Genomic DNA, 21,474 nt, shown 5'->3' on the forward strand with positions numbered 1-21,474 from the left:
TACCCTTACTGCTTCTTCCCTGCCTTCTATCCCCCCTCCCTTTTCTTTCCCCTTTTCCCTCATACTGCCTATAGTGCAAGTTAGATACCTAACGATTATGTTAATTCCCTTCTTGAGCCAAATCTGATGAGAGTAAGGTTCAAACAATGCTCATCCCCCTCCCTTCTTTACCTCTGCTCTAATAGGTTTTTGTGTCTTTTCCTGTAATGTAATTTACCCTTGCCTGCTTCCTCCTTTCTAAGTACATTTTCTTAACTCAGACTAATCCACTTACTTGGATCCATTTAATCTACTTGATCAAATTTTTTTTTATCATTACATCAAAGTCAACTTATATCCACCCCCTTTATGTATACTCCTTTAACATGTTATAATAATAATACCGTTCTCAAGAGTTGCAAGTGTCATCTTCCCTTGTAGGGATACAAACATTTTGCCCTTATTAACAATGTATTGTATCTTTCTGTCCCATTTACCTTTTTATGTTTCTCTTGAATCTTGTACTTGAAGATCAAATTTTTTGTTGAGCTCTGGTCTTTTTATCAGGAAGGTTTGGAAGTCCCCTATTTCATTGAATATCCATCTCCTTCCCTGAAAAATCATGCTCATTTTCGCTGGGTAGTTAATCCCTGGCTGCATTCCAAGCTTCTTTGCCTTATGGAATATCATGTTCCACGCCCTACGGTCTTTTAATGTAGAGGCTTCAAGGTCCTGAGTAATCCTGACTGTGGTTCCATGATATTTAAAGTGTTTCTTTCTGGCTGCTTGCAGTAATTTCTCTTTAATCTGGTAATTTTGGAATTTAGCTATTATATTCCTTGGCGTTTTCAATTTGGGATCTCTTTCAGGCGGGGCGCGGTGGATTCTTTCTATAGTTATTTTGCCTTCTGGTTCTAGGACTTCAGGGCAGTTTTCTTTTTTTTTTTTTTTTGTTTCTTTTTGCCTGATTCTTGCTCTCTCATAGAGTTGTTAGTTTCCATTTGTTCAGTTATAATTTTTAACATATTGTTTTCTTCTGTTAGATTTGTACTTTCTTCTCCAATTGGTCAATTGTATTTTTAAGGGATTTGTTTTCTTCAGTGTACTTTTTTTCCAGTTGGCCAATTGTATTTTTAAGGGATTTGTTTTCTTCAGTGTAGAATGTTGCAGTGGATAAAGTGCTTGGTCTGGAGTATGGAAGACCTGAATTCAAATGTGACCTTGCACATTTATGAGCACTATAATTCTGGGCAATTGACCTGGAAAATCAATCCAGGAGAGACAATTTAAAAATTATAGGCCTACCTGAAAATCATGATAAAAAAAGAACCTGGACAATATCCTTCAGGAAATCATAAAGGAAAACTACCCTGAAGTCCTAGAACCTACAGTCACCAATCTTATCAGTATTGCCTCTATATCATCTCTCATATCCTCCTTCTTCTCTTTACTCAAACAGACACTACCTTAGCATCTCTTAGCTGGGCTATTATATTAGCCTCCTAAATGGGCAACTGGTCTCGCTGATTTCATTCTCACCTCTCTTCAATTTATTCTTCACACAGCTGGCAAAACAATTTTCTGAAGGCACAGGTATACCTTCCCCCCACCCCCAATTCCACTCCAAAATCCTTGATGACACTATATTGACTGTAGGATAAAATACAAACTCTTCAACCTAGCATTTAAAGTCCTTTAAAATCTTTAGCCAGCCTAACTTTCCTGAATTATTTCATAGTACTTATCTTTTCATACTCTGTGCCAACTTAGCAGCTAAGATGGTGCAATGGATAAAGTGCTAGGTCTGGAGTATGGAAGACCTGAATTCAAATATGACCTTGCACTAAAATTAGCACTATAACTCTGGGCAAGCCACCAAACCTCTGTGTGCTTCAGTTTCTTCAGCTGTAAAATGAGTTTAATAACAGCACGTACCTCCCAGGATTGTTGTGAGAATCAAATGAGATATTCGTAAAGCACCTAGCACAGTGCCTGGCACATATTAGGTGTTTAATAAGTGCATTTTTCCTTCTTTCCCTCTTTAATTGTCCTGCTGTTCCCTTCACTCAGCATTCCATAAGGACCTGTGTTCAAAACCTAACTGCTTTTTACTGCCTGTGTGACCTTAAGTGAATCATTTAACTCTGAACTTCAGTTTCCTCATCTGTAAAATGAGGGGGTTGGACTGAATGACCTCTTAAATTCTCTTCTGAGTCTAAATCCATGGATCTTATGGTCCAATGTCTTGTGACTCCCAAGTCCAGGGCCCTTTCTACCATGCCACAATGCCTCTTTAGCTTGGATGTGAGCTGTGTCTTGAATATAGGTAGGATTGGGAGAAAAGTAGGAGGAGAGAATTCAGAGGGGAAAGAGTATAATAATGCTAATTAGCTCAATTGGAATAGAGGGTTTGTATTTGGGATCAGTGGATTGGAACTGAATTATGGAAGATCTTTAGAAAGGATCATAAGAATATCAATTTAAAGCTGCAGTATACCTTAAAGTTATCTAGTCTGAATCCCACAGTTTTACAGATGAGGATACTGCCACTCAGAGACATAAAGCAACTTGCCCAAGGTTACATTCTTAATAAATGGCAGAGGTAGAATTTGAACCCAGGAGTTCTGACTCCAAATCCAGTATTCTAGGAATTTAGACTTGATGTGAAAGAAAGAAGAAAAAAAAACATTTTGGATTCTTGAAGAAGACACTTATATGATACAAGTGCTCTTTTTTTAAGATTAATCTGGCAGCTAATGTCAGTTCGGAGGCAATTTTAAAGTCATAGACAAATCACAGAATCTCAGAGTTGAAAGAGACCTCACAAGTCACTTAGTCTTATGACTGAGGATCTACCTATAGCACTCCCAATAAGCAAATTTCAAAGCTTCACTTTTCTGTTGAGCAAGAACATACCATCTTCCAAGGACATTTATTCTACTTGTGGATAGCTCTGATTATTAGGAAATATTCTTTTACATGCAGTCAAAATCTCTCTCTTGACAATTCCATACTGTGCCACCTAAGTTCAAGCAAAAAAAAGTTTATTTCCTGTTTTGTATGATAGTCCTTCAAGTTCTTGAAGACAGTGATTATGTCTTTCTTGGTGTGTCAATTGATACAAGAATTTTTTTGTAATTTTAAAAATAATTTTATTATTCTTTACTACGATTAATGTCCCTGTGAGGCAGGTGCTGCTATCCCTATTTTGCAGATAAGGATATTGAAACTCAGAGGTTAAATGATCATCTCCCCAGTCAGTCATCGTGGTGGCGGTCCTAGGCCTTCTTTAATCCTTCCTTTTCCTCCAGGATAGCTTTAGAAAAGCCTCTAAAGCAATATTGGTATAAGATGATCAAGGTCTAAGGTGATAGCAATGGAAATAGCAGGTAAGGAAAGGAAAGGAAAGGTATATTGATGAAGGAATTAACAAGACTTGAAAATTAGAAAAGGAAATTGAATAAAGAAGATAGAGGACAGGGAGGAGCCAGATGACATCAAGGCTTTTGACTGTGAGATTAGAAGAGTGGTGTTTATTTAGAAGGAAGTCAATGGTAACTTCTGAGAACATAGTTTCAGTAAGATGGTGAAAGCATAAGTTGTTAGAGGGATGAGGAAGTAATGGGTGGAGAGAAATCAGAGGCAGACAATACATTCCAGGACTTAAAAGGAAGGAGTCAAATTTGGATTGTAACTAGAAGGGACACAAGGATGAAGTGGAGGTTTTTGTTTTTAGGTTAGGGAAGATCCATGCATAATTGAGGTAGAAATGAATTTGTGAAAAAGGATGGATTAAAAATGGGGTGGGGAAGGTTATCTATAAACTCTCTGTGGTGGCAGAAAAGGTTGAGTCCTGAATTAGTTGGATGAGTTAGCCTTAGAATGAGAAACGGAGATTTCCTTTCTCTGAACTGCATGGTAGGTTGACAAAATAGTTGTTGATGTGAAGATGACAACATATGAGGTCAGATGATATTAGCCACTTCTGTAAATTCATAGATTGAGATTGTACTCTTAGAATGAGATGGGAAGAATTGGTAGCTTGAGAAAAAAAAATATAGGTCTTCACTTGGCACCGTGGAGTATATTAGGGAGATAGCAAGAGAGGGATAAAAAAGATTACATAGCAGAACTGAGGGTTGGATCAAAGCTGGAAGTCATTCCTTTACTCTTTAATAGTCTCAGTTTTGTATGGTTTTGCATTTTCTTCCAGCAGTGCTCTGTGGTCCAGGGGTAAGAGTAGAAAAAACAGAGGCTGGGGATGGAAAAGGGTAGGCAATAGCATATCAATTTTGGAGAAAGAAGTCCAGAGTGCTGGAGAGGACAGTATTAAAGTAGTTGACTTTGGGAAGTTAGGAGGGAATCTGAACAGTTAGAAGAGAACTAATGATCTAGGTGGAGTAGGAAGTACCAAGTAAATAAAGACTCCAATAAAGGCAGAGAGTAAGTTTAGTGGGTGTAGGCAAGTAGGAGAGATGGAAGACATCTTCTTCCCATATTGGCTCATCTCTTTCAGAAAGCCTTTCTTCGCTTCAGTCATTCTAATAACAACCAAGTCCGTAGTTCACATCCTTGAATAATTAACACATATGTGTAGTATATCTGTGTTTCTGTCACTTGTTTTATATGTATGTATCAGGGTCAAAGGCTAGAACTTGGACTCATAAAAAGGAAGGACTATTAGTAAATCCATTAATTTAGGTCATGTTTAGAAGTCTGTTATCAACTATGATCATTTGTTTAAACTTAACTTTCCTTAGTTTATTGCCTTATTACTAACTGGTACTAAGTGTTAAGTGTGTATGATTTTTTTTTTTAGTAAGGTACCACCACCTCAGGTAGTGTTTTCACAGATTTAGAGTTCTCAAAAAAGCATAGTTTCTTGTTTCTTGTGCAGTCCTATTAAGGACAATGATATAAGTATATGCTACATATACGTATATATTCATATATATATATTTATATGTATACAATACATTCACACTACATACACACACAGACACACACACACACGTTAATTGACTTGCCTATGGTCACACCGATGGTATGTATCAGAGAATATATTCCATCTCTCTCTCTCTGTATATACATATATACATATATACATATATATATATTCACATATCTTACATGTATACGTAGACAATTAATATTTCAATGAATCAATCAGTGGTTAAGGCAACTCTCTAAGACAGGTGTGTTAGAGATGAGTTGAATTAGTGGAAGGAATTTCCACACTGATACTCCTTTATACCAATTGAAATCATAGGTCTGATATATATATATATATAGTGATTATTTCTATAATAACTTATTATTTTGTTTCTTATTATTAGTTTATTATTTATATAGTTATTTGGGGTTTGCAAAACACTTTGCATATATTGTGTCATTTGAGCTGCATAACAACTTTCTGAAAATATGGCAGGTATTAAAACAAATCAGGAAACCAAATCTCAGAGAAATTAAGTGATTTGCCAATAGTCAATGCCCCATCAGTAGGTGATAAAGTTAGGATTTGAACCCAGGTCTTCCTTGCTTTTAAGTCCACTACTCTATCCACTGCATCTCTAAGCTAAACATGAGTATCTGTCTTGTCTCTTCCATTAGATTAAACGTACAGACTATTTATTCTCCTTTGTTATTTTCCAGTGTTCGATACATAGTAGGCATCCAGGGAACTTTAAAAACTGGATGAATTCCTATGTCTTCTCATTACTTATGCTTCAGTAATATCTCTTGGGAGGCAATTATGCCTACAAACAAGGGGAGGGAAGAGTTGCTTTGCAAGAAATAAACAGCCAGTAGTATACTCTGATGCTAATCAACTTACACTTGAACTCAATTGCTGATTCTTGTAAATTTCACTCTCCTTTCCCTCTTTATCCTTGAATTTTAATATGTTACTCACTCAGGAAAAAGTTTTTGACCTAGGAAAACAAATATTTTCCCTTTCTAAACGTGCATCAGTATTTTTGATCAGCACCTTGGATGACTCCAGAGCATTTTCAGTAAAACAAAGCAAACTGGGCAGGGTGAGCACAGTAGATGGGCTGTATGGGGACAATATCCTTTGTTCAATGCTGCAAACATAAGTTAGCAATTAAGTCACTACACTGGCTTTGGTTTAACTTGCTTCTTTCAAATGGCTATTTGTCTCTCACCTAGAGCTATGCTTAGGTATTTCTGAGTTCATGTCATGGCTGAGTTCCTGACTTCCCCCCAAACCTAGTCTCTCAACCCCTATACAATCAGTATTTAAAATTATCAAGAATTGGTTGCTCCCAAACCAAGGCTCATATGCCATTGCACCTAACTAATGGTAATGGATATACCCTTGCCATGACCCTGTTTGCACTTGGTTTCTCCTCACTGTGTACAGTCCCATTTGATAAACCTAGCAGACCATTAATCCTGGGAAAGTAGATATTTTGCAAGGTGGTACCGATTGGTATTGAATCACTTATCTCTCAGTTGACCATGGTTGATCAAGCCAAGACTGGATGGTCATTTGTCATGATGTTGAAGTGGATTTAATACTTCAGTTTAGAAATTAATTAAATACCTTTTGACAGCAGTATGCTAAACTGTCAAAGGAAGGTGTTCCCAAGGAAAATCTTCCAGAAGTGGAAGGCTCACTAATTGAAAAATACATTACAAGGCAGCAGCTAAGAGAGTGACCTCAAGACACCATGATGCCCTGTGGCATTTTGTCTCAGTGGAAATAAACTCACTGCCTTTTACTGTTCCAGCATCCCATAATTGCCAAGCTGATGGAAATTCCCTCTTGTACAGGGGTTCTTAATCTGAGAATCCCTGAATTTGTTTTAAAAGTATTTTGGATAACTGTATTTCAATATAATCACTTTCTTTTTTAACTGTATGTATCTCAGGCATTTAAGACATTGTTCTGAGAAGCTTTCACCAGACTGACAAAGGGCTCCATGACACAAACAGTTTAAGAACTTGGTTAGAACTCCTGCTCTAGTGGAATATTCCCTAAAGTAGATTCTCTGTCATGTGTACATGTTCACCTTTGCTGAAGCACACTAGATGTCTAAGCTCTTTAGTGAAGAATAGGAAGCCTCTGTTCAGAGTCTGGAACTTGCCACCTGCATTGAAAGCAGCCTGACTTAACCTCAGGGATTTTGGCTCCTAGAGAGGTGGATTGTTTATTAGTCTTCATTTTGTTTTGTCTTTCTGCTCAGTCTATCTCTGACAGTTCCATTGCCTATAGAACAGTCAAAGTAAGGATTGCCTCGGTCCACCTTAGTTCCCCTTGAATCTTAGAATGGAAGCAGGGCCTGAGCATGTCCTGGTGACCTGGGATGAATGTGAGAGTGATACTTGGGGAAAGGGCAAACAGAGAGATTGCGTTATAGAAGATCAGAATGGTAGGATCATAATAAGGAAACTGAGGTTAAGTGACATGCCCAAAGTCACAAGTGTCAGGGTTATTTTTGATAATAGCAATCTCATGGAACAAGGTGGCTCCAGGAGGTGCTGCTGAAGAGGAAAACCAAAAAATGTTTTGCTTTATCATATCCTATGATACTAGAGTTCAGTTCAGTCCTATTCCACTCTGTCCCATCCCTTTCTGTTCTAATCAATTCTTTCCTGTTCTATTCCATTCTGTTTCTTCCATCCCATTCCATTTATTCAGCTGATTGATTGGTACCCCATTTTGCAGTATCAGCTATTGTGTTGGCTCCCCACACACTCCTGATCAATGAATTTGATATTGTGGCACAGATTGAACAAATCCCACACTGCTCTGAGTAATGAGGCACAAAAATGCTTATGTAGAGGTGATTTCCTACCTGATGGTGTTAATACTTGTGCCACTCTGGGCTTTGGGAATAGCATCACATCCATACAAAAGGCAACTTCAAGCAGCAAAATTAAAGAGCCCCAGAGTGCAATAGGCTTATTCCTAGAGGGAACAATCTCCATGTCTGCCTTTCCTCTCTTCAAATATTAAATTGAACTGTTCCCCAAGAAAGCCGACAAGTGTGACTGCAGCCAAGAAAGTCCCTGTTTGGCAGATGGAGGGGTTCTTTGCCTTTCCTTCCCTGGCACAGCCTCCATGCATAGTTGAGGTTGGGCAAGAGATACGTATTGTGAATCAGGGAGATTTTAATGAACATGAAAAGTACAAAGCTCATTCTTGGCACTTGTCATTTTTGTCTCCACATCTATTATTTTCTAAAAAAAAAAATTGCGGTACTCAAACAACTCAAAAGGATATAAGCACAGAGTAAATTTGTACTTCACCAAAACTTTATGCTTCACTTCCTTTATCAAAGTTAAGGAAGCTTATTTAGAGCAAGATGAATCACCTCATTTATACTTTATTTTCCCTTCATTAAAAAACCAAGCTAAACCACACAACAACCAAAGCAAACACCACCATTCTCCTTCTCCCATCCCACTCACAGGTTAAGTTTTCTGTCTTTTATAATCATAATTGAAGGAAAAATCTGTTGAGCATGTGTCCTATATTCTTGAGCTTATTTGACTCCACTATGTGTTTGAAATATAGCAATATGTGGAAACACTTATACAAACTGTGGTAACAGAGCCTTTTTTTTCTCAACATAACTTTCCTTTCTGCCAAGAAGTTTTTTTTGGCAGTTTTTAAAAGGTTCACTCTATTAAAAATCTTATGGACCAAATGGTTTTCTTAGCGTCTTTACTGGGGGCACTAACTTAAAACTACAGATGAATTGGTTGCAGAAGCCATGATGTTGAATTTATTTACTTGGAGGAGTGTTACAAATAATCAAACACTACATCCCTGGAGCAATTAGTTTATGCAGTTTGTTAAAAGGGAGTTAGACACCATTCCCCCCCCCTCCAATGGCCATAGCCATTTCATGGGGAGGCACTAGATCTGTGCTAGACTGGTTTCTAGTGCTTGTATTTTCCTATTTATATGATTGTTGATGACACTGCTGGGCCCCTGGGCACTCCAAAGGACTTTATTAAAAGCTGAAAAACCACTAACTTTTCTCTTGTGGTTTATTTTTCTGACACGACATTCTTTTCATCTGGTTCTGTTCCAAAATATGTGTATGCAAATGTTCACAGGAAACGCAGAGTATTGCTTTTAAAATAGACATTCACCAAATTTGATCCATACTTCTGCATGTTTTTTTTTCTCTCCTCCCTTCCCCCTCTTTAGAACAAGAAGCTTCTTTACGAAAAGATGAAGGGTGGACAGAGACGGAGAAGGAGGGTAACGTACAATCAACTGCTTGACTATTTTTCTATGTGATTGTTATCTGAAGAGGGTTATTGACAAATGGTGAGACCTCAGGTTGTTCTGAAGCAGCCTGAGAGTCTCATCATATGCATTTATGAAAAATTAGGGGAGTGGTCCAGCATGAAGAGGGACCTTGCTCTGAAAGTACATACCAGGTTCTCTGGCTACCACAACTTTGGACCACAGTGTTAAGAACCACAGGCCTCATAGCTGCTATAGTTTCAATTCATTGGAAACTCCTTAAGTGCTTACTCTGTTCCTAACTTTGTGCTGGGTACTGTGGGAGATCTCAGAGAGTCCACTAAAATGAGCTCTGCCCACAAACCTTTGATGGGGCCCTACTATTTGTTTTTCTGTATGAAGTCTCCATGTGATAAACTTGCGTGCAGCCTGGTTGAGGAGACAGTTTACACTTGTGAAACACTCACAAAGTGATGAAATAAAGTCAAGGGCTAAATTCCATGGTTCAAATAGTAATTTATATGAGCATTATGTTAGAGAAGCTATATTCAACAATTTCCTCATTCAATTTGCCTAGACATACTCTTGTCTTTTCCTGACCAGATTATGGTAAAATTTTCTTACTGAGCTATGTTCATTTGCCACTTGTCACATTTATCTCTGCTTGAAGATTTCACCATCATTTCCCCACCCTAGTCATCCAATGTGGACTCAACTTTTTATATTCTTGTTTGACTCTTACAACATTTCCTTGAAGAGAACTGAAGGGACTTGGGTTTTTAATGAATTTTTTTAAGCACTGAAGCTTACAAGTTGAACAGGTGGAGTTTCGCTATGCCACTTTACCCTTAAAGGAGTTTTACAGTCTATCTATTACCCCTTCCCATTAGATGAAAATACGACTGTTATCAAGTCAACACCTATTTTGTGTTGAATTTTAAAAAAGCAAACCAATGATACCATCACAAGCTTATCGCACAGAGACTGTTAATACAGAAATACAAAACATATAGTTGGGCTCTATCAGAGGTCGGGGAACTAGATAATAATAGTTGCAAATTGTTCTGAATAGTGTTATCCAATCTATTTCCTTACTACTGATTCTTCTTGCCTTAGAGTTGTATAGGCTGTCCAGCAACATCATTTATCCCCATAGCTCCCATGTCACAGAGCTCCAAGCTTCTGCCTCAGCCTGAGAAGGAACAGATACCCCCTTTTTGCTTTAGGATTTATAAGAGAGACTCGCAAGGTATCAAAAGGATGGAAAAATACCTTATTTGGCAGAGTTAATTACCCTGTTTAGGAGTCTTTGCCATTTGAGAATGAATAAGACTTTCATTTGCAATCTTCTAGTTGCAGGTAGAAAAGGGCCTAGGGAGTAGTAATCATGGAGGAACATGCAGAGTTCCCTACATCCTTATAATTATGCTAGTAAATGGCCATTATATGGAGATTTACCAAGAAGGTACCCATGATTTCCATTTCCTCTACTCTCCATGGTATATAAATGACATCTGCAGGAACTTCAGCAAAGAGCCTCAGTTTTTCTCCACTCCCTATCCCACCACCTTTTGGTCCTTCCTTAGGGGATGTCAGTGGGTGACTACTTAGATCTTATCCTTATGAAACTCAGATATCAAAATTTTGGAACTTTGTCCAGGGTTTATATTTTAGCCTCAACTTCCTTCACATGGAAAAGGCCTAGAATTTATGTCCATGAAGGTTAATGTGACCCAGTGGTATCAAGTACTGTCTGTTCTCCTGGAGCATACAAAGATCATGTCCTCAAGCCAGAAGTATTGGGTCTCAGTTCTCTTGGGTAACAGAAGTTGCCTTCCCTATAATCAGTACTCAGATGGCCTTCACAGTTTGATTGAAGACCTTAACCATCTCATTAAGTCCATGATTCAGAAAGAAGAAGTTCTGGACTAGTTTAAAAGCAAGACTTCTCCCAAAGAAGCTTAGCATAGGTTGTGGGTTTCCAGACAAAAAATCAAGAGCAGAGATCCAATTCTTATTTTTGTTCCAGAGGAAAGGAAGAAAAAGAAAAGCAAGTGAAGACTTGAGTGCTAGGTCTGGCTCCATTAACTATATGCACTGTATGATCAAGGACGAATCAAACTTCACCGCGTCTCAATCCTTCTAGTTGTGAATTGGGATAAAATTCTTGTCCCTCCTTACCTCTTGGCTGAGTGACAGTATGACATAAAAGTACCTTCATTTCTTCAGAAGAAAGATGCTAGATAAAAAACAGAGAATTCTTCACTGATTGTTGTTGTTAAGAGGTAGAACAGAATATTAAGGTTTGGTTATCCATCAAATGCCTGCCTATTCCAAAAATTTTAAATTATGTCTTTGGATTTCAGTGATTCTGTGTTTCCAAAGAATTATGGTGACAAATTATGGTTTCCAAAGAGTGAGGGTGAGGCAGGTTTAAATCCTGCCTCATGCACTTAGCAGCTATGGGACCCTGGAAAAGTCACTTAATCAGTGTCAGTCAAAGTGCTTGGTACATAGTAGGTGCTTAATAAATGCTTGGTGCCTCACCTCAGTTTCCTCACTTGTAAAATAGGGATAACAAATAGTTCCTACCTCATAGGGTTCTTGTGAGAATGAAATGAGATGTCATAGACAGCACTTTGCAACCTTAAGGTGCTATATAAATGCTAGTTACTTTTAGTATTATTATTTTATTTTGTAACTCTTCTTTTATGCCAACCCTGTGAGGGACACAAGGTATTATTCTCATTTTACAGGTGAAGAAGTTGAATCCCAGGGAAACTGAGCAACTAGTACAGAGGCATATCTGAGCGAGTGGCAGTGCTTACACATAATAAAAATAATCAAAAAGTTGACATTTATAGAGCACTTCTAGGTTGACCAAGTGTTTTACCCACATTATCTCCTATGAGCCTCATAGCAGACTTGTGAAGGAGGTGTTATTATTATCCCCATTATACAGATGAGGAAAGTGAGAGGTTAAGTAACTTGCTTGTGGTCACGTAGCTGGTGAGTATCTGATTGGAACCCCACTCTTCCCCATTTTCAGTCCAGTATGTGCTACTCCCCATTATGGTGTACTGTCTCTCATAATGTGATCCTGCTTTCCCAGCATGTGTCTGCTAGTCTGTTTGCTGGATCATAAAAGCTAGTTTTAATAGGGAACTGAAATATTCTCACAAATGGAGGCATTGAATTGGAGTAGAACTTTTTGGGTGCTTTAAAAAACATTCAAATAAATTCCCTTTTCCTTTTCTCTCCCTTCCTGTTATTTTTCCTATTCCCAGCCTTCACCACCTTTCCCTCCCTTACCCCTCAATATGGCACTTCCTGGGTCTGGGTAGATGGGGAAACATTAAAATGTCACATAAAAACCTGTTGCCAGTGGTAATCTCCTTAACCTTCCATCTAAGTCCAAAGTGCTGCATATGGTTTAGATGAGACTTTATGTGATCATCCAGAGCCAACCAAACATTCAAATTTTTCACTTGTAAAACACTTTTCAGTCAACCTTTAAATGTCTTACTCGCTGTTCGGTCTTTACACATATTCAATTAATATTGGAGAGCTCCCCTTTATTTAGTCTAAAAAGCATTTAAATTTACCTAGGAAGCTGATTTCCCAGAAAATGACTTAAAAAAATAACATATCACCCTTCATGCAGGAATTTCCACAAATTTCAACTGGGTTGGTCTGTCTCACTTCTGAGCCCATTCTTGACTTGCTTTGAAGTAGAGCCCCAACAAGAAAGGATGCAATGCTAGCAAGAGAGCTTGAAAACCTTCCCATGATTGAGTCATTTAGCTGTCAGCTGCAAAAACTGATCCCCAATCTAATATTTAGGGGAGCATGCTTAGTTAAGTGCTGTAAGTGAGCATAGCACCTCCAGATGAAGCCTTTAGAAAGGAAATGTGACTTTTTGACCAACATGGAGCCCCATCTGGACACAAAGCCCCTGCAAAATGTTGCCTTGGTGAGTCTGTCTTTGTGAATTTCATGTGTAACTGAATTGCTGATCTTTCTGGAATCATAAAATCCCAAAGCCCTTTTCTTATTTTTTGTTGGGTCATTGGAAAGACTCTTCAGTAAACAAATATCTTCAAAAGCTTTTGCAACAATTTTACTTCCTGCTAAAGACTATATTGCAAGGCTCCAATTACTTGCTGCAGCTCCAAATACTGCAAAATAGATGTGAGTTGGAGCAGCAATGGAAAAACTTTGAAACTTTGACTCATTCAGCATACCACCAGATGGAAGAGTGTTACAAAATATAGAGGCCAGCAATGGTCATACAGGCTCTTCCCAAAGTGTATAGCTTTTGAATTTGACCAACTTGATATATGTAAGTACTCGCAACTCCTACTATGCATCTCCACCACTATTTAGTACTTGAATGGAAAAAAAGATCACTTACGACAATGAAAAAGTCTCTTCAGTAGTTTTTGAATTTTAATTTCAATTCTAGTGTGCTTATAAATGTTCTTCAGAGATATTTTTTAATAAAGTATTTGATAAACCAAAAATAAATAAGTAAAACCGCCCACAGGAATATAGCATGAGAATTTTCCTGTGTATAGGGATCAATAGCTAGGCTATTGGAAAGCTTATTCACCCAAGCATTCATATTGCACTGATAAAATAAGTCAGATTGTGGGGAGGGGGAAGGTTGATTGTTAGTTACCCCACAGTTTTAAGTTAGAAACATAAGTTCTAGTTAGCACCCTGGAATAATAATTCAATCAATATGTCCCTTCAATAAAGCCCGTCATAGTGGTCCAGCTTATATCTATAGGGTTTTTTGCTCACGTAGTAGACATATCATAATACATTTCTTCCATATGTCTTCCTGTGTTATGCATAATTGATCCTTTTTTATATCACTAAACTATGTATTTTTCAGAATGTGAACCCCTATCTGCAAGGGCAGAGACTGGACAATGTGGTGGCAAAGAAGTCTGTGCCTCATTTTTCTGACGAGGACAAGAATGAAGAGTAAAGTGAAAAAGATTGAAGAAAACAGATGCAGCCCATTAGATCACAATATTGCTTACGTGTATTGACTATTAAAACCCTAGTGAATGGCAGCATGTTTATTGTTTATGTTATTATGGATGAAAAGCAGCTGTATTTATGACATTGTGTTGTCATAGCTGAAGAAAAGATAGCTCTGCTTTCTGTTAAATTACGGTAATAGGAGCTTTTGGGTTATTTTGTTTCAGGCCTGGAGTGAGCTTCAAAATTAAAGTGATTTTGATAGCTAGTGTATATGTCTACAGTCATAAAAAGCAAGACCATAAAATTTACTCAGTTTGGTTGTAGTTTAAATGGTATTTGGGGCTCTAGTTTGATACCTATTACTGTAAAAGGCAGAGTTTGATTTTGATTGTTTAGTTCACCAAGCCCTTGGGCATTGTTATACCCCAATAAATATTATTTTACTCATGAGGAGTAGCTGATGCTTTCCACTTGGCTCTATCTTTATAAGTAGGCCTACAGACTACCATGTTTATAAGGATCTTTAAAAGTGCACTTGGTAAGTAGGCTCACTTGGTCTATATCCTGCTGTTCATCGACTTCATATGGCAAGCTGCAAAGGTTTCTGCTTGCCCAGATAGCTGAAAAGATGTGCAACTTGCTTTCAGTTTAGACATTAGAAGTTTACAAAATGATTTGCATAAATGATTTGCAAAAAGGTCTCAAATGCTCAGATAAATTTATCTTCCAGGCTTTTCTTTGAGTTCTTCCATGGCCTGGGACTGATTCATATTTTTCTTGGAGGCTTTATATGTAGTAGCTTTGACTTTGTTGTCGTCTTCTGGTTGTATGTTTCAATTTTCTTTGTCACCAAAGAAAGATTCTATGATCTGACTTTTTTTGCACAGTTTTCTCATGATCTAAGCCAATTACTTGAGTTTTACATTTGACATTAGAGATGGAAGTAACCTGGTGGGCCTATAGCAGTACTTTTGTATGTATTTCATTGAAGCTAAAGTTGTTCCCTGATTTTTCATCTACATAATGAGAGTTGGCCTTCTGATCAATTTTGACCAATAGGAAGGCTGATAAAGTAAAATTCTTCAACTTAGAGTTCATGGTAGGTAAAATAAGAGAAACTTGAATGCAATATAAGTTACCCTATATGTTATGAGAGCTGAATACAAAAGTTCAGAAAAAAAGAATACATAGCATCAATGATGTAAAATTCTTCAGGGGACATATATTCAAAAGACAGATAATATTCTCAATAATGAAATTCTTGGGTTTGATTTCCAGGAAAATTATCGCATGCACTATTAAAGGAATGTTTATGAGAACATAGAAAAGAGAGAGTTGATCACTAAGAACCAATATTGGTTCTTCAAGAGCAGGTGATGCCATATTCACCATATTCCTCTTTTGACATGATTACTATACTAGTAGACTAATGGCATAGGCACACTATATTTGACGTTAAGGCATTTGATGTAATTTCTCATGATATCTTTATGAACTAGATGGTGATGTGGGTTTTATACTTAGGTAGATTTGGAACTGGGTGAATGATCAAACTGAAAAGAGAATGGAAATTAATGGGTCAATGTTAACCTGGAGGGAAATTTCTAGTAGACTGCTGTAGGACTTCATGCTTGGTCCTATGCAGATCACCATTTTTACAAAACTTGGATGAAGGCATATGTAGCATGCTTATTGGATTCAGCTAACATTTGGGATGACAGAATACAAAAAGTTTCATTTGGATACGAATAGGGTACAAAAAGGTCTCAATAAAAAGTACAAATCTAATATATTAAAATTGAAGAGAGATCAATAAAAATCCTATACTTGTACTAAAAATATTAGTGTTTAGAACACCTGAGTTCAAATTCCGGTTTTACCAACTAGTATTTTTATGAACTTGGGCAAAGAACAAGCTATCTGAGTCTGTTTCCTCCTATGAGAGATTAGACTAAATTACTTTTAAGGTTCTTTTCAGCATTAAATTCTATGATCATGTGATACTCTAAAGAGGACAGGAAAGCCTTGGTTGGATAATAACTCACATGAGTGAAATCTAGTGATTTGTTTTTAAGTACACTAGGAAGTTAGTGTGAGTTAGCAGGCTGAAAAGGCAGCCCCAAAGGCTAATGTAATCTTAGGATATATTGACAGAAACATTTTCCAAAATGGGGGGAGGGGGAAGGTAGTCCTCTGCAGAGCCCTCATCAGATTATATCTTGAGTATTTTGTTCAATTCCTGGTGCCATGATGTAAGAATGGCATTTATAAGTGCTTAACAAATGCTTGCTGATTTGACGAAGGGACCATCTAATCTAGCTGCAGTTGAAGCCGGGGAGGGTACTCCTATAGAATTCACGAAAGGTCAGTGATTCACATGTGAACAGGTTGCTTTCAGGCAAAGCATTCCCAAAATGTTTTTTTTTTAAAGTACCTTCTTTTTGGCTTTCAGGTCCCAAAGGGATATAAGGGTCTCCCTCTTCCATATTCTTCCCTTTTAAACCATTCTGGTTAAATTTCAGATTTATCTTAGTTGTTACTTCCATTTAGAATTTTTGTTAGAAAGGATTAAATAAAACATGCTATAACAATTTTTCCCCTCAGAAACATGCCTGGGTCATAGCTATTGAGTTCAAAGGCTTTATTTGCAATGTATTTCAATTCAACAAAAATTTGGCATAGTGAAAAAAAATTAGCTGCTTCATTATTAGGTTCTAGCAGCTGTATGATCTTAGGAAAATAACTTAACTTCTTTGCCTTACTTTCCATAGTTGTAAAACCAGGGGCTTGCACTAGAGGATCTCCAAGGTCTTTTCCATCTCTAAAATTCTATGATTTACTTATTCATTTATCATCATCATCATTATCATCATCATCTTTTGGCACCAGGGAGGATTAACAAATTAACAGGATGTGTGCTGTCAAAGAGTTTACAATCTTTGGGAATAAATAAGAATACTAATAACTATAATATGTTGTGGAGATTTAGTATTTTTATACCATACAAAAATACTATGACTGTGAAATTTGTTGGGCAGGATAGAGGAAGATAACAAGGACCCCTGACTTCAACTTGGATACTCTTGTTTCTAGTAATTCACAGCAGTGAGTAGGAAGGTGAAAAGTTGAGTGGTGAGCATGATCGTTAGGTCATCTAAAATAATAAACAGATTATAAGCATTAAAAGCCCCTATCCTGCCTCCAAGTTGCCTAAGCAATTGTAGAACACTTCATATTACCAGTTAGAGGAGGCTAAGATGCTCATTACTTAAGGTAATGAGAAAATAAATTCTAGCTCCAGCTATTGTGCTCTCTACTGTACCACACATCATTGGCACTAACAGAGACAGAACCTGTTTTCAATTAACACCTTCTTTCTAGATCATCTCCTTTTCCCGTTTTCTCTTAAATCATTCCTTTTTTTTCTTTTTGGTGAGGTATTTGGGGCTAAGTGACTTGCCCAGGGTCACACAACTAGTGATTGTTAAGTGTCTTGTCTGAGGCCTGATTTGAACTCGGGTCCTCTTGAGTCCAGGCCTGGTGCTCTATCCACTGCACCACCTAAATCATTCCTGAAGTCAGAACTCAATATATTCTTACATAACTAATGCCATTTTTAGGATCTAGGTTGAAATAAAAAAAAAACACACCAGAAAAGTCATAACAAAAAACAAAGTCATAACAAAATCATAATTCTCTCCAGAGTATAGGGAATTGAATTACTGGGATTTTAAATCAAGATTAGCATGGCAATAAAAATCTTTACATATTATCAAATAGCTGCTTGTGGAACTGCAAAAATCAAATTTAATAGATATTTAATTTTTATTATTTATAATTATGATATCTAATAGGTATAGGACCCTTTAGACCCTAACAATGTGAAATCAATTTAGGCAATGGATGTGGAAACACTGACAACTGTAAGGTCTTGTACAAATATGAAGTGGAAATGTTGCTAGGTCTAGAGTCAAAGAACATGAGTTCAAATCCTAGCTCTACCACTTCCTACCTATGTGACCCCTCTCTGGGTCTCAGTTATTCTATCTGTAAGATGAGTAGTTTGGGCTAGATAAGCCTCAAGAATCCATCTAGCTCTAAATCCATTTTCCTATTAAAATAATCACTGTGGATAAAGACGCATCATATATGTACTCTAGATAAGGATGTTCAGCATATACTTATGTGATGACAGAATTACCTAAAACTACATACACACAAAATATAGACATATATGGACATATATAGTTACACACATATAGTATGCACATTTGTTTATTATGATGCACTGGGTGATGGTTGAGAGGTGGATAGTATTATTAAATATGCCTTGACTTCCATGTTGGATTTTGGATAAGAACTGTGATTTCATTCTCAGGGGGTAAATTCCCTTTGCTAATGCAGATTGGCATATGCTGTGCAATTTATTGTCTCCGTGTCTAGAATACTGAGAAGTTAAGTGAATTACCTATAGTTACATAGTCAGTGTATGTCAAAGGAAGGACTTGAACCCAGGTCTTCCTGACTTCACAGCCAGCTTTCTAATCAATTACTCCATGCTATTTCCTTGCTGTCTTCAAATGTCGTCTTACGAACAGGGAGTTTCTTTTGCTTATGGTTATTTCCACCCTGGCATTATCCTTTTTCTTAACTTCCCGCTCCCTGTCTAAGCTTATTTCTCTATTAGAACTGAGTTTGATGTATTTTTACACTGAAATGTGCTCACCCCCTCCTTTGTTTCAGATAATAGTGAGGTTCATCTAATGTCCACTCCCCCTTTCTCTTACTCCTTATCGTCACACACCCCAATTATGGGAAACAGCAAGTCTATATATTCTTCCTCCTTTGTACACTTGGTGTATTTCTTTTACTCCCCATTTTCTTTCTCCTCTTTGAACTGTCAAAACAGAACTAAGCCACTCCTGCTAAACAGAACCACTTGTATTTTTCTTAGTTAACACATTATCAATACCCTATGATAATGTCAAAGTTCTGAAGGGACACTTCTTTCTTCTCCCCCTATTAGAATATTAGCACTATATAATTATATAGCTCCTTCCAAATGCTCAGATAAATTTATCTTCCAGGCTTTTCTTTGAGTTCTTCCATGGCCTGGGACTGATTCATATTTTTCTTGGAGGCTTTATATGTAGTAGCTTTGACTTTGTTGTAGTCTTCTGGTTGTATGTTTCGATGTTCTTTGTCACCAAAGAAAGATTCTATGATCTGACTTTTTTTGCACGGTTTTCTCATGATCTAAGCCAATTACTTGAGTTTTAAACTCTTTGTTAAGGTAGGGGTCTGCTTCCAGTGTGGAGAAAGTACTGTCCCAAGCTTCGGGGGTTTTGTGCAGCTGTTTTCAGAGACACTTCTAGGGACCTGTAAATTTTCAGTTCTTCCAAGGTAGTATGATAAAGGGTGAGGTGTTTACTTCTTTCGTGGCCTATGCTGTGGTCTATGAGTGACCACAAGCACTCTTTTCTGCCTTGGGACTGAGAAGAGGATTTCCTCTCCACCACCACTACAAGCTTCACCATTCCAGCACTCCTTGCCCCAGGACCATCACCCAGAACTGTCACCCAGATCCAATTACAGGCAAAGCAAGAGAATCCTGCTTCAGCACCAGCAAAGAGATCCCTGCAATCCCCCTCTAATCAGACACTCAATTCCCCTTCAGTTTGTGGGCCAAGAGCTCCGGAAGCAGCATCTGCCCTGGGGCTGAATCTGGGACTAGGGCTGGGACCGAGCTTCTCTCTGTCTTCTCTTCTCTCTCAAAAGTCACAGACTTTTCCTACTGACCTTCTAAGTTGTCTTAGGCATTTGTGGGTGGAGAAGTCTGGAAACTGCCACAGTTACCCATGATTCAGTCCCCTGAGGCCTTTTCCAGGTTCTCTGAGGCCTGTTTTGGCTGAGTGCCCACGCCAAACTACATTCCTCTCCCCGGCTGGCACGATAGACCTTTCTGATCAATCATCCAGGTTGTCTTGGGCTGGAAATTTGTTTCCCTCTGTCTTTTTGTGGGTTCTTCTGCTTTAAAATTTGTTTAGAGCCAATTTTTTACAGGTATTTGGAGGGGTTTGGGGGAGAGCTAAAGCAAGTCACTGCTTTTACTCTGCCATCTTGGCTCTGCCCTCCCCTCCACCCCCCGGCTTCTCTTGACTCTTGCATTAGTATTTCAAAGTTCCTGTTGGGTTCTGATCTTTTAAAGAGAAAAATTTGAACATCCTCCATTACACAAAGTGTCTATTTTTCCCCTTGTAGAATTATATTAAGCTTTGCAGGTGAAGATAAGAAAATTCTTGGTTGTAAACCAATCTCCTTTGCCTTTGGGGATTTTTATTTCAGTATCTCATCTCATTATAGTGTAAGTTGTCAGATGGTATGTGATCCTGACTGTAGTTCTTTGATACTTGAAGCATTTCTGCCTGAATGCATGCAGTTGGGGTTGGGGTTTTTTTTGTTTTGTTTTGTTTTTATGTAGAAGTTCTGGATTTTGACTGAGATTCCTGGCATTTTTCCTTGTAGGGTTTCCTTTCAAGAGATGATCTATGGATTCTCTCCATTTAAAAACTATTTAGTATTTTATTTTTCCCCAGTTACATGTAAAAACAATTTTAACATTCATTTTTAAAACTTTGAGTCTCAAATTCTCTCCTGTCCTCCCTCTCCCCCATTTAGAAGGTAAGCACTTCATTGTAGGTTATACATGTGTAGTCATGCAAAACACTTCCATAATAGTCATGTTTTTAAAGACTAACTATATTTCTCTCCATCCTATCTCCCCATTTATTCAATTCTCTCTCTCCTTGCACCCTGTCCCTCCTCAAAAGTGTTTTGCTTCTGACTACCCCCTCTCCCAATCTGCCCTCCCATCTATCACCCCCCCCTTTTCTTATTCCCTTCCCCCTACTTTTCTGTAGGGTAAGATAGATTCCTGTATCCAACTGAGTGAGTATGTTATTCCGTCTTTGAGCCAGTTCTCATGAGAGTAAGGTTCACTCACTCCCTCTCAGCTCCCTCCTCTTCTCCTCCACTGTAAAAGCTTTTTCTTGCCTCTTTTATGTGAGATAATTTACCCCATTCCACATCTCCCTTTCTATTTCTCCCAGTACATTCCTCTCTCACTCCTTAATTTTGTTTTTTAGATATCACCCTTTCATATTCAACTCACACCTTTGCCTTCTATTATATATACTCCTTCTAACTACCTTAATTATGAGAAAGGTCCTATGAGCTACAAATATCATTTTACCATGTAGGAATGTAAACAGTTT

The 21,474-nt window shown here is 37.8% G+C and overlaps 1 protein-coding gene across 2 annotated transcripts in view; it reads left to right on the top strand.

Annotated features, from left to right (window-relative positions):
- The window catches only part of SCG5 (secretogranin V), a 74,948-nt gene extending 60,328 nt beyond the window's left edge, over positions 1 to 14,620 (top strand). For both annotated transcript variants that reach the window (XM_027870123.1, XM_027870124.1), the window contains exons 5-6: positions 9,164 to 9,217; positions 14,106 to 14,620. In XM_027870123.1, coding sequence (XP_027725924.1) covers positions 9,164 to 9,217; positions 14,106 to 14,201 — 150 coding nt within the window. In that variant the 3' untranslated portion in view covers positions 14,202 to 14,620. The remainder of the gene's footprint in view (positions 1 to 9,163; positions 9,218 to 14,105) is intronic.
- Positions 14,621 to 21,474: the final 6,854 nt, after the last annotated feature.

This window comes from Vombatus ursinus, unplaced genomic scaffold, assembly GCF_900497805.2.
Source record: "Vombatus ursinus unplaced genomic scaffold, bare-nosed wombat genome assembly UNPS02014794.1, whole genome shotgun sequence".
Lineage (NCBI taxonomy): Eukaryota > Metazoa > Chordata > Mammalia > Diprotodontia > Vombatidae > Vombatus > Vombatus ursinus.